We start from the raw sequence: 13,383 nt of genomic DNA, 5'->3' as shown, positions 1-13,383 counted from the left end.
GAATCACAGGAGGCACTTTTGAAATCTACACTATCTTAAGCCTGGGACCTGATGAGTGGACTCTTTGGGGTTAAGACTGCGGCATCTCTGTTTTAAAAGCCACCATGTGCTGCTGTTCGCTCTGGCTAACACCAGTAGGCTATTCCACTATTGGCAAGGATACAGAAAATCCCACCCCCGACCGATTTATTTAGGAAAGCAGACACACCTTCAGAGGAGAAGAGGGCCATCTCCAGAGGAGAGACGTCCAAGGGCATGTCGACCCTTTACCCTGGTTACATTCCTTGTGGACATTCAGGTCCCTTCAATGCTCTCGTGAGTGACTTCATTGATTTACTGAGACTGATGAATCAGTGAATTATTTATTAAGAGCTATAGCCATTATATTTCTTTCCCACAGAAAAGTTGTTCAGCGACCTTCCCTAAGGAAGTGATACAGAGAACTTAGAGGAGGTCTGGGGAATACCCAGAATTTGTAACTTTTCTGCAGGGAGAGACTGAAGGGGTCTCAGTGTCCAGGGTTGGAAGTCCTCCAGATTATCATTGATCCAGAATTAAGAAGCACCTCGGCAAACTGGAGATGCGGTGGCTGCCAAGGCAGTGACATAACTCCCTGTCCTGAGCTCCTCATGATGGGCCCTTGCTGTAGGCCTCTTGCGTTCTGAGATGGTCCCCCAGACCTCTGGAGCCAGCTTTCTGCTTGGCTTCAGAGCTCCATATTGGCAAGTGACCAGAGCCTCTCTCCACCTATGATTTCCATTTTAATGGAGTAATGCTTGTGTGTAACACACTGTGACATCCTTGGGAAAGTGACAGAGGCCCCCAGAGTTGAACTGTTTCTTTACCCACTCAGGACTTCAGTTTTGAAGAACTAGGAGGAATTTCCGTCGTGTAAATAACTGTAGATTCTTTAATTTCATTCAGATGTACAGATGGTTGTTATTCTCAAGATCCCTAAAATAGCGGTCCCAGCTCTGTTTGTCCTCACCCCCCCAAGTCCATTTGCTTCTTATTGTTCCTCAAGTTACTCAAGTGAACAGGACTGCAGAGGCCCTGCCTTCACAGAGCCAGTTCAGTTAATTTGCTTTCAGATCAGAGGCTGTAAATGGGAAGGGAAATGAAACAAAGGGGAAAAAAAATCATGTTTTGATTTTGCATCCTGATGTAAGTCAGTGTGGTTTAATGCCGGAGTTCTCCAAAGATCATGCCATCTTGGCATGTCACGGGATCAGGACCACCAGCCACCCTTGGTTTTTGGCTGCCCTGATAAGTGTATTTTGTTGGGAGCACGGAAGTGGCGAGCAGAGAGGGCTGGTTTAAACCTCTGCAACTCCAGCTGAAACTAATTTTTCCTTGACGTTTGATTGCATTTTCTACTTGGTCCATGCAAACTCCTAAGCTTTACTCAAGTTCCCTCTGCTTTTGCTGTTTAAGATCCAACAGTGGGAGCAGAATCTGGAGAAATTTCACACGGACCTATTCAGGATGCGCTGCTACCTGGCCAGCTTACAAGGCGGGGAGTTACCGAACCCCAAGAGTCTCCTTGCAGTCGCCAGCCGTCCCTCCAAGCTGGCCCTCGGCAGGCTGGGAGTCTTATCCGTGTCTTCTTTCCATGCTCTGGTAAGTTCCTTGGGAGAGGATCACAGTGGCTCTCCTTCTCCAGCTTGTCCCCCTCAGCTCCGTGGGAAGTGAATCTAGTATCTAATGAGGCTCATGCAAAGACCAGGGGCTGGGATGTGCAGAGGAGACCAGAGAGAGCCCAGTTTGTCTGCTGCATGTTTTAGGAACCTAGCGGACAGTTAATCCATATTCGTGTCCTCACCTGCCTGCCCTCAGCTCCTCTGCATGCCACCGGGCAGGCGGGATCCTTGAGGAGTAGCGACAGTGGCCTGAGGAAGCAAGGAGGGTTGTTCTTGTCAGAGCTGCGCTGGGTTTTCTGGGTTTGCTCCTGAGGCGGCGTCTGTGTCTTGAACTGGGTCTGTGGCTGTTCTGTGACCCTGCTCCCATGTGGGGAGTCTGAAAGCTCCACCTTGGCTTGTGCTGCCTGGTAGGAGAGAGCTGCCTGGTGAGTGCCGTCCTAGTACATGGGACACGGAGCAGCCCTTGACACCCCCAGGACAGGTTCCTAGTGCGCAGAGCTTCCTCCTCCCAGGGCGACTGTTAATGCTTCTCTGGTTTCTAAACTGTTTTAAATTAGGTGTGTTCTAGAGATGACTCTGCTCTCCGGAAAAGAACCCTTTCGCTGACCCAGCGAGGGAGGAGCAAGAAGGGCATATTTTCTTCCTTAAAAGGGCTGGACACGCTGGCAAGGAGAGGGAGGGAGAAAAGAGCGTCCGTGACTCAGGTGAGTCCCGGCTCAGGAGGACTCCAGCTGGAGCCACCTTCCCGAAGCCCCTGTTTATTGGCCTGCGATGAACTGTAGGTGTTGATGCTCTCTTCAGGGCGAAATAAGAGTTTGCTCAGGCCAGGTGTGGTGGCGCACACCTGTGATCCCGGTGGCTTTAGAGGCAGGGGCAGGAGGATCGTGAGTTCAAAGCCAGCCTCAGAAGTTTATTTATTTTTATTTATTTATTTATTTTAAAGAGAGGGGGGGAGGGGGGAGGGAGGGAGGGAGAGAGAGAGAGAGAGAATTTTTTAGTATTTATTTTTTAGTTCTCGGCGGACACAACATCTTTGTCTGTATGTGGTGCCGAGGATCGAACCCGGGCCGCACGCATGCCAGGCGAGTGCGCTACTGCATGAGCCATATCCCCAGCCCAGCCTCAGCCATTTAGCAAAACGCTAAACAACTCAGTGAGACCCTGTCTCTAAATAAATACAAAATAGGGTTAAGGATGTGGCTCAGAGGTCAAGTGCCCTTGAGTTCAATCCCCAGTACCCTCCCCCTCCAAAAAAAGATTTTGTTCAAAGCAATCCCTCTTGGCATGGACTTTTGATTCCAAGGGAAGTATATACAAGTTGCTCTGTGTGCCCATGCACACCTGCAGGAACGTTGTGTAGTGCTTAGGCATATGAAGAATTATCAGACAATAATCCACACTCTTCAGTGCCTTTGGTTCTAACATTTATTTTCCCATAGCCTTCATATAAAAAAAAATATAGAATGTTAATACCAATCAGAGCGACTGCAGCTAAATTCTGTTGATAGTGCCAGATTCTTTTTTTACTCAGACCTTGAAATATGAAGAAGGAGTTTTGTTTCATAGAAAAGGAGACTGACACTAGGAGAGTCACTCAGACTGACACTAGGGGCAGGGCTGGGACTTACCTGCCTTGAGTCCAAAGCCCTGAAACACTGGACAATGGCTGCTGCTTATTTTCCCTTTAGAAGTAGTGGCTCTTTGACCATTTCACCAAGAAAGGACAGCCTGTGAGTGGGGAGAATGTGTGCAGTGCCCTGGGGAGGAGCTCTTGGTTTTGTTTTCCGTGGACTGCCATTCTTCTGAATATGCTTTCAGTGTCATGGGAAAGAGTGGTCACATCTCGTGGAACTTTATTTTCTAATTCGTGTGCTGCTCTTTATTCAGAAGTATATAATACATTTATGAATTAGGTGAATAAAAGGACTAGTATCAACTTCTTTGACTTACCTAAGACCTTGAAACAACAAGGTCAGAAGTTGGAGGGAGTGGATTAGCTGATGGAAAGATAGCAGAAACACAAGACTTCTTTTACGTAGCCAAGAATATCACACTTTTTTTTTTTACGCATATCATTATTTTCATTGGTCAGAGGGAAATATATAATCATATTTGTAAATAATAACACATAGTCGATAATAATACACATTTGACACAGGTTTCATCAATAAAGGTAAGTACAATTCACTCTGAACATGAGTTTTTAAAAATATTTATCTTAAAGCTAAAGACGGTATTACAATTCATGGTGAAACACTAGGGAGCTCTCCATTTACAAAAATGTTGCCGGTCATCACCACAATTACTTAACATTTGGAATGTCCCAGCCATTTCATTGTTGTAGGTAAAGTCTCCCCCCAAAAAAGAATATTTTCCACTCTAGTTAAAACATAGGTAAAATACAAATATGTGATGACATAAAGTGTATTAGGGGCTGGGATTGTGGCTCAGTGGCAGAATACTTGTCTAGCATGTGTGAGGCACTGGGTTCAATCCTCAGCACCACTTAAAAATAAATAAATAAATAAATATAAAAAGGTATTGTGTCCATCTACAACTAAAAAAATAAAAAATAAATACTAATTTTCTGGCGTGGTATTTAATTACAAGGTTATCTTTAGCCATGACTTGTTAAGGAATATCATACTTTAAAATCATACTTCTACTTATATTTTAATTTACATTATGCATTGTAGTCATAAGTCATTGGCTATACTGGGCCCAGGTTTTCTCCCCCACCACCATATTTTTTTTTTTTATTGGTTGCATTATAGTTGCACATAATGCTGGGACTTATGGTCACAAATTCGTACTTGCACACTGGGCCTGTGCTTCCTGAGCTGAACTTCTGAGATGTTTAAATAATGTCTTTAAGGCCAATCATGATTTTATTCAAGATGATCAATTTTGTGTCATTAAAATGGATAGCTTGCTTGTTTTTCTTAGATGTAGATGTTTAGCTAATTACAAATGAGCTTAAAATGGTCTTTACCCCAGCATATATGGTAAATGTTCCCAACAGAAGGTTTATTAATGGACAAAAAAGTATTTGGTTGAACATATGTTTTTGTATTAAAAAAAAAGATGACATCAACTATATTATTAGTATTTATATAATTGAATCAAGTTGATTTAGTAGATATTATTAAATGTTTAAATGATCTTTAATGCTAGTTATCTACAAAATTTAGAAGGAAATTTAGAAACTTAAATGATTCGTAGTCTGTCTATCCAAACACAGCCACTTTTAACATTTAGCTGTTTTCTTTCAAAATTTATTCTGCATGCATTAAAAGAAAGGATAAGCTTGATTTTGGAGCCTTTGCCAACTCTGAGCTCTGTTCCATCTCTTCAAAAATGTGAACTTGTCAAAAGTGACATCAAGAAGATTCAGAATGACTTGAATAATATATGACCTCATAGAAAAGTAAAATACATGACTAGGAAGAAAGAAAGCAACTTTTTTTCTTCCAAAGTTAGACCTTCAATTGGGTTGGAATATTAGACATTACAAATTGAGAAATGAAGATCTTATGTTACACAACTTTAATTTTTAAACACTATAAAAGGGTGGATGCCATATGAACTTCTCAGAGCCATTTTTTTTTTTTTTCTCTTTTACCCCTGTCTGTCAGATATTTGATTCGAATAGCAGCCATGGATTTTCTGGAACCCAGCTACCTCAGAGCTCCACCAACTCCAGCGAGGTAAAGTCTGCTCCAGGCAGCCAGCGTGATTTGTATCGGTGACACAGATGCTCTGTGAAGCAGGGAATGCTGGCTCAGCATTCTACTTTCAACAGATTCATCAGAATCTCTATGTGAATCTGTTGAAAATAAAGTTAGAATCGAAATGGTCCCTACCAGGTAGACTAAGATGGGTCCTGAATGCCAAGTCTTTGGGGAGGTAAACTCATGCCAACACCATCCTCCAGTTAGTGGCACTACTCGACCAAGGTCCTGAGAGCCTCTTCATTGGGGCTTCTCTCTTCCTCACCTGAAGTTGAGTGAACCCCAAACTGCGTTTTCCTCTCCTCGTTCCTGGAGGTCTTCCTGCCATACATTCGGCGCTGTGGGTGTCTCCAGGTGCCCTCTGCAAAGCCCAGTAGACTCTCTTCCCAGGCTCCAGATGCGCTTCTTACCCAAAACTCGTCAGCTGTTTCCGAATGACATTCTGAAGTGGGGTGAAGTACTGGGGCCTCTTCTTTGGTGCCTTTTTAAAACCCACCCCTTCCCCTAGAAGCTGGTGCATGTTGTGGATCTGTTCTCTGACCTCCCCCTCACCAAAGCATTTTGTCTTCAGTGTTATTTCTAAAGAAGCTCTGAGCTGTTTGTTGGAATTGAAAAGCTAATGATGATAGGCTTAGACAAACTTAATATACCTTGGCAGAAGCAGGCAGCCTTCTTTAGTGAGTTAATAGGGATAATTCAGTGAATTGGGAATTTAATTAGGAAAAAAATAGAGGAAAGTCGAGTGTTAGACACTGTGACTAGACCGGGGAAGGGGAGTGAGGAGGAACCCTTGGGTCATCCTAACATGTACAGCGTAGATGGCCGTATTCTGCGTGCACGTAAGGCTGATTCCGAGCTGTTTGGCCATCATGCTGCTGAGATGGCTCCAGGTGGCAGCTCGGCCTGCAGAGTCCTGCTTCCTGGAGAGTGAGCTTAAGATGGGTCAGGAGAGCCTCTGCTGGGTGCCTTGCTCCTCATCACCTCCGTCCTTAGGGACAGGGCTGCCAATAGACAGGTTACGCAACGGAGCGTCCTGTACCAGGAAGCTGGGCCTCGGAAGTGGCTCCTGGTCTGTGTTCTCCTTTTGCTAGATTTAACCGACCATGGGGGACGAGTGCCTCCTTTTCTAGAAGCCGTGATGAGTGGTCAGAAGTCAGACCTTTCATGAGGAATGGTGTCCCTTCCCAGCCCCTTGGGTTCTGTGCATCTGCAGAGGCTGTTCAGTCGGCATCCGTCGCTCCGTCCTCCGGGGACAGGACTCTTTGCTGCGGTTGATGCATCCCCATTATTTCCTGGTTCTTACTCTGTCCTGCCTTTTCCTATTGGCTGCCCTGTCGGGTGTATGCGTCCAGGATACCTGGTAACCAGGACCCTTGGTCTGGAGAGTTTGTGTATATTCCTTTGTTAGGTATATATTCTAAATCTGTAACACACTGCCGAGGGTATAGCACTGGCTTATGAAAGTTTGCTAATTGTGTTAGGTGCAGTCCTCTAAAGGCTGAGAAGAAGTGTTTGCTCTCTGAGAAAATTTTTGGATCATTGTCTCTTCCAACATCAATAACAATTTAAAATTCTTACTTTAAAAGTTAAAGAGATTATATCTCAGGCACTCTTACCCTTCCCAGGCACACTGGGCTGGGAGTCATGATGAGTCTTTCTTTCACCTTTGATTTTAATAAAATCCTTGCTTATTTGCTTAAAGAATAAAAGAAATTATATCTTAAAACATTTTCTGTTATCTGAACTTATGGTGGATTTGGACAGTCACATTTGCTAAAATAGTCATCAATGGTGAAATTCAGTTTTGTGCTTATTTAAATCAAGCTCAACTGACCAACCCGCCTTGTGATTTAATTGACAGACCTTACCAAAGCACCAGGGCTGAGAGAAAACCATTGCTGCATCCGTTTTTTTTAAGCATGTATATTCAGCGATCCCTATTTATTTTAATTACGCATCACTTCCAGTATAGGGATCATCAGAGACGGTCCTTTTGTGGGCAGGAGTGTTTTAGTGGTGCATCTGGTGAGTCTGTTCTTTCTGTGCTGCCTGCAGCACTGAGCTAACTAGGTCTGAATCGAATTGCAGCTAAAACTAAGGGCGGGCGTAAAAAAAGAAAAAAAAAAGTCTTTGGGACTCAAAATTCTTCCTGTAGCTGGCCAAGGAGTTAATATTACATTTCACTGCTTTTCCTCTGCTAATCACTCTTGGAGACTATTTATAACCAGCACAAACCATCTATTTTTATACAGTAAGTACAATATGTCCATTTGAGTAACACAGAAAGGCCATTGTGAGGGAGGGGCCGCGCGCAGTTTTAAACACTCTAATTGGTGCTTCCCGTCCTGTCCAGCACTTAGTCACCCTAATCCAAAGTCTGTTAGGGCTGGAATAAAGCCAGTCTCATTGGAGCATTTTTAAAATGACACCTTGGCTAGCCAAAAGTGAGAGCGTGTTGGTCTCCTCCTCGATGAGTAAGGAGGAGCCTCCTGCAGTGTGGCAGGCAGGGTTTGTTATGGAGATCGTGACAACAACCCCCCACCAGGCTCCCAGGGTCATCTGCCTCAGAAGCTGCATCCCAGACATCCTGCCAGCCTCTGGCCTTGGCCCTCTCTCCTGGAAAACTGGCCTGGGGTGTCCCAACTTTATGGCAGCGAGTGAATGAAGTATTGTTGTATTAGTTATTAGCTCCTAACTAGATGGGTGTGGGGGGACCTCATGTTGGTTTGTGAAGTGGAAAATGTGAATTAAGAACTGACTCCTGACCGTAGGATATGCTGCTTAAATAGGGAGCTCGTCTGGAGCCCTGCCTGGCCACAGACAGACGTGTGTATGGTCCCTGGACGTGGGTACGCATGTATGTACAGCTGGCCATCCGCGGCTTTGTCTCCCTTCCTTCCAAACGATGCTCGGGCACCAGCCCAAGAAGGAAGTAAACACAGGGCCTCTGTGACACTTCACTGCTAAGGACTCCCAGAGCACATACCTCCTTTTGTGCCTGCTCCTCATCTCACTTGCTAATAGACTTTCCTTTTATCAGCAACTGTGGCGGTGCTGGCCCATTTGTGACAGCCAGATTGCGACTTTGCTCCTCGCTCCCCTCCCGTGATCCAAGTAGTAATTACCAGCCATTTGATCCAAAAGCATCTGCTGTGAGAACACACGGGTTTCCATACTGAGCAGAAGGAATCGGACATGTGGTTTCAGGACCATTCAAGTAATAATAATAAGAGACGTCGCCCTGCAAGGAGGGAGCAGCAGATTTGCAAGTGTTAACTGGTCAGTGTGCTGACGCTGCAGATTGGCTGCAGATCGCTCTGCTCCCACGTCAGGATGGCCAGGGGGAGCTGGATGGCAAGGTGCTCTCGGCGACAGTGGCCCCGCTCTCCTGGGTTGCCCGGATTTTTTTTTTTTTTTTTTTTTTTAACAGGGATGACTCCCCTGCAGTTCTGACATGGCCATCCTTGAACTGCCATTTCATTTAAAAATGGTTATGGGTAGAACCACCTAGTGCCCCCATCCACGCTGCCCTTCTGAAAGTCTTCAGAGTGTGTCTTTCAAACACCATTCTTCTGTCTTCCTGTGAGGCTGGTGTTTTTAATCTCGTAAAGAAACAGAAGTGCAGAGACATGGTGACCAGGCTAGCCAGGCCGAGCCAGGCCGAGCCAGGCCGGTCCTGAACCAGATTGTCTTCCTGTTGGTGTATCTTTGCCACCTTCATCCGTACCAGGGACTGGAAACTTGAACGAACAGTTGGAAGTTGGACACGGGGAGGTGTCGGAGCAGGAGGTGGTGTGGATAGGCAGCAGTCTTGACAGGTAGCCACTGGAGGGATTCTGGGTGAGTGGTTAAAAAAAATTAATATAGTACCTTTGCAAAGGATATGTTGGGAAAAGAATTTTCCAGATGGAAACAAGTTTTTGTTTGTTTTCAAGATTCTCTATTCCTTTTATGAAAAGAATGTCAGAATATTTATCTGGCTTATTGAAACTAAAGCATGTGTATTTTTAGCTTAGATAGCATTGACCTTTCTCAAGGGAATCCTTCCAGCTTTCTCTCCAACGGGGAAAGCTCTCAACAACCTAGAAGATCTGTAATCATCAAGTAGGTTTGTTTTCTAGTTCTAATTAATTAATTCCACATTCTTGAAGCTTTCTTTGCGTAATCAGGTTTTATTTATTTATTATTATTATTTTTTTTTGTACCAGGGATTGAACCCAGGGTGCTTAACCACTGAGCAACATCCCCAGCCCTTTTCATTTTTTATTTTGAGATAAGTTCTCACTATGCTGCTTAGGGCCTTGCTAAATTGCTGAGGCTGGCCTCGAACTTGTGATCCTCCTGCCTCAGCCTCCTGAGTCCTGGGAATTACAGACATGCACCACCACACTGGTGGATTTTTAAAAAATTTTTCTTTTTTTTTTTTAGTGTCAGTGAACCTTTATTTTTATTATATGCGGTGCTGAGAAACGAATCCAGGCAAGTGCTCTACCACTGAGTTATCACCTCAGCCCACACCCAGCAGTTTTTACTTTTTTTTTTTTGTATTACATGCATTTGTGGGGTGTGTGTGTGTGTGTGTGTGTGTGTGTGTGAACAAAAATCTCATCTAATTTTTCACTGTCAGGTCTATTGAGAAGGTGTGAACTTTGATGGCCTTGGCTTTGATGGGCATCTTGTATTATTCACTAGCGCTTAGTTAACAGTATAGACTCAAGAAATGAAGCCTCAGAGTAGCTGTAGGTAAAAAGCCAAATTTAAAAATAATTGAATATAATAGGACTTATCTCTTGTCTTTCCTTCTATTTCTCTATTTACCTTTGTACTTTTCTTTCATTCAATATTTCTTCCCTTTAATAATCTGTTGATTTGTTCTCTTTAAATTTGGGGGTGTAAAGGAACTGACATTACAAAAAAACAGCCTTAAGTCGTATTTGGCCAATAGATGGCCTTCACCTTCCAAGCCTGTGTAGGGTGCAAATTTCTAGTTGCATCCAACCCAGCACCCATGGGCTGGGCACCCCGTGAGCTGCGGTGTGGTGGGTGTAGTGCACCATGGTAAGGGCTGATGGAGGTTAGGGATGAGGGAGTCAAAACCCGTGCTGTATTCCTCTGACCACCCCAGGTGGAAGGACCTGCAGCTGACCATCGTGTGACCATCACACGATGGTCAGCTGGACTTTGCTAAACACACATTATGCCAGGAATAGGCAAGTGGGCTCATCTAGGGGAGTGGAATTGGGGATAGGTGGGGCAGAGAAGGAGGCATTTCAGAGGAAGGGGTGGCATTGAAAAAGGGTTGGAGGACACGTGTGATTTCAGCGCCGAAGCTGTGAGGTGGGCAAGGAAATCGAAAGGGGCAAGGATCTGTAGCTACTCCTTTTGGGGGAAAGTGTCATTTCAGAGTTTGTTTGACTGGAACTGGCATGTGTGATGGTGAAAGAAGTCAGGAATGTTAGGTCATGTCCCCTCTACAAGGAGTTCGCCACCAGAGTGACATTTCTGTGCAGGAGAGGGTGTTATGCAGAGGCTAAAACCAGACTTCAGGGTTCAGATCCCCATGGAGAGACATGCACAGGTTCAGTGGGCTTGGGAAGTTTTCTAGGATTTTCTGCACCTTCTTTTTCTCACCTGAAAATAGTATGTCATGGTGGTGCCCACCTGAGAGGGCCGTCTGGTGGGGCATGGATCTGCAGCTACTCCTATGGCGGACGGCAGGGGATGGGGCCACAGGGCAGCAAGGCATGGCTGTGGATTTATATTTCTCAAGTTTCTCCTCTACCTGTTAACCTCAGTCACATTTTTCCTGTTCTGATCTGAAAGTGCAGCATTAAGTCACCCAGCACAGTAATTGGTCTTCTGTGGTTTCTTACTCCACAGCGCCCTCTGCTGGGGTTTTAGTTTGAGTCGCAACAGTAGTTTAAGAGGTGAGGCTTGCAGGGCTGCTGCCCAGGCACCTGGTTGAATCACTGCCCACGTAGAGGTCCCTGGAAGAATGAACTGGGAGAGCTTGTGGTTGGTGTGAGCCTGGAGCCTTCAGGAGATGGTGGTGTCCCGGCTGGTTCCTGGCATCCTTGGCTCCAGGCATCTGCTCCTTTGTCTCTTTTCCTTCATGTTGGCACACGAGGGGACAATCATTCTGGCTGTGATCATCCTTCCAGGAAAATGTGATGAAAGTGATGGATTCGTGACAGATCCAAAAGTGTCATTTCAGAGTTGATCACCACATTTTCAAAAAGACGACTCGAAAAGATGGATTCTTCCCTGGCTCTGCCCAAACCTGTTCTTTTGAATTTCTTTATTGTTTTTATTCTAGCATTTAAATCCTATGGAGGAGAATCTTTTGCTTTGTATTTAAAAGATTAATGGAATTAAATGTAAAATCACCCATCCATGGTAATTTTGGGGTATGACCAATGTGAAAACATTGACTCAACATGTAACGTTTTCTAGTATATCAGACATTTTCACATATATGACTTCCTTTGTTCACAGAAGTGTGTATTGTTAGTGAACAAACTCAAGTAATTATAATAATCCCCTTTGACAGAATAGGAGCTGAGGCTTAGTCACTTAAATGGCTTGCCCTGGGCTGCTCTTTGCTGCCTAAGGGATAGTCTGTTACTTTTGATCACAATGAAAATACAAGAACCGGGCTGGGGATGTGGCTCAAGCGGTAGCGCGCTCGCCTGGCATGCGTGCGGCCCGGGTTCGATCCTCAGCACCACATACCAACAAAGATGTTGTGTCCGCCGAGAACTAAAAAATAAATATTAAAAATTCTCTCTCTCTCTCTCTCTCTCCTCTCTCACTCTCTCTTAAAAAAAAAAAAAAAAAACTAAAGATGCAAATAACTGCTTACTTTAAAAAAAAAAAAAAAAAAAAGAAAATACAAGAACCTAGCCTGAGAAAAACATTTCTGAATTGCTTAATAAATGTTAACAATTCTTTAATAAAACCATAGAACACATTAGCATGAAATTATCCAATGACTGTGACGGTGAAATTTAGGAAAGTAAGCCATTTGGAAAAGCCTCCTAAAGATGGTATTTGGGGGTGATTTCCAGAGTGCCTACACAGAAAACAGCCAAAAGACTTCCCCTGGACTTGGGTTAGTTTTTAAAAAGCAACTGGAAACTCGAGGAAACTTGTGCTTGGATTAAGTGAAGTGCACTTCAGCCTCAGGATGCAGGCAGAGAGCAGAGGTCGTGGATGAGGTTTGAGGAGGATCGTAGTTTAGATGCAAGTTTCACAGTGGACCTTCTCAAACACAGATCTTGAGCAGTCAGACTGCACACCAGGTAGCCCTGAATGGAGTTTGGTGTTCTGTCTTGATCTGCGTGGAGAAAGGTAGAGTGGAAAGAATAGGAGTCCGCTGATCTTGCACCCTTGCTGGGCCTCAGTCTCACCCACGTGGACCAGGGGGAAATGGGCTGCGCTACCCAGAGGTTGTGAGAAGCTGCTACAGGAGGAGTGTGGAGGGGCTTATGATAACCACTTCATAAATCAGGGGGACAGTTTCTCAGGAGTTTCCTTCATTTGCGTGTCTAACCTGTGTGCGCTTTCTTCCCGTATCTTAAAACAGGTGGATGAACTTCTGCATCTATATGGGTCAGCAGCAGATGGTGCTCTCCGCAACACCACGTGGGAAATCCAGGCTTACATTCACTTTCAGGACAATCAAGGAGTCACTGTAACCATCAAGCCAGAACACAGAGTGGAAGACATTTTGACCTTGGCATGCAAGGTAATGAATGGGTTTTACTGCACAAATATACTTATGAATAGAATTAATTGCCACACTCCTGTCTCTTTTAATTTGGTGTAGTGTAAAAGGCTTCTACAGAGGGAGCATGTTGACGTACTAGTTGATATATTTATTTGCCTTCTTTGATACCATCAGCAGAACGAGTTGTTCACCTCCATGAAGAACCTGAGTATTCTATCTAAATTCTAAATACCTTTACACCTAGGATGATTCTCATGTGTATTGCCACTTCAGTTACCTGGAG

General features: G+C 44.5%; 1 protein-coding gene across 2 annotated transcripts in view; it reads left to right on the top strand.

Annotated features, from left to right (window-relative positions):
• The window catches only part of Tiam2 (TIAM Rac1 associated GEF 2), a 129,061-nt gene that overhangs the window by 53,836 nt on the left and 61,842 nt on the right, over positions 1-13,383 (top strand). For both annotated transcript variants that reach the window (XM_026393814.2, XM_026393813.2), the window contains exons 7-10: positions 1,435-1,620; positions 2,198-2,344; positions 5,276-5,347; positions 12,957-13,118. In XM_026393814.2, the coding sequence (XP_026249599.2) occupies positions 1,435-1,620; positions 2,198-2,344; positions 5,276-5,347; positions 12,957-13,118 (567 nt within the window). The remainder of the gene's footprint in view (positions 1-1,434; positions 1,621-2,197; positions 2,345-5,275; positions 5,348-12,956; positions 13,119-13,383) is intronic.

This window comes from Urocitellus parryii, chromosome 8, assembly GCF_045843805.1.
Source record: "Urocitellus parryii isolate mUroPar1 chromosome 8, mUroPar1.hap1, whole genome shotgun sequence".
In the NCBI taxonomy this organism is placed as follows: domain Eukaryota; kingdom Metazoa; phylum Chordata; class Mammalia; order Rodentia; family Sciuridae; genus Urocitellus; species Urocitellus parryii.
The sequence above is the reverse complement of the archived record's forward strand: the minus strand, read 5'-3'. Positions and strand labels throughout refer to the sequence as shown.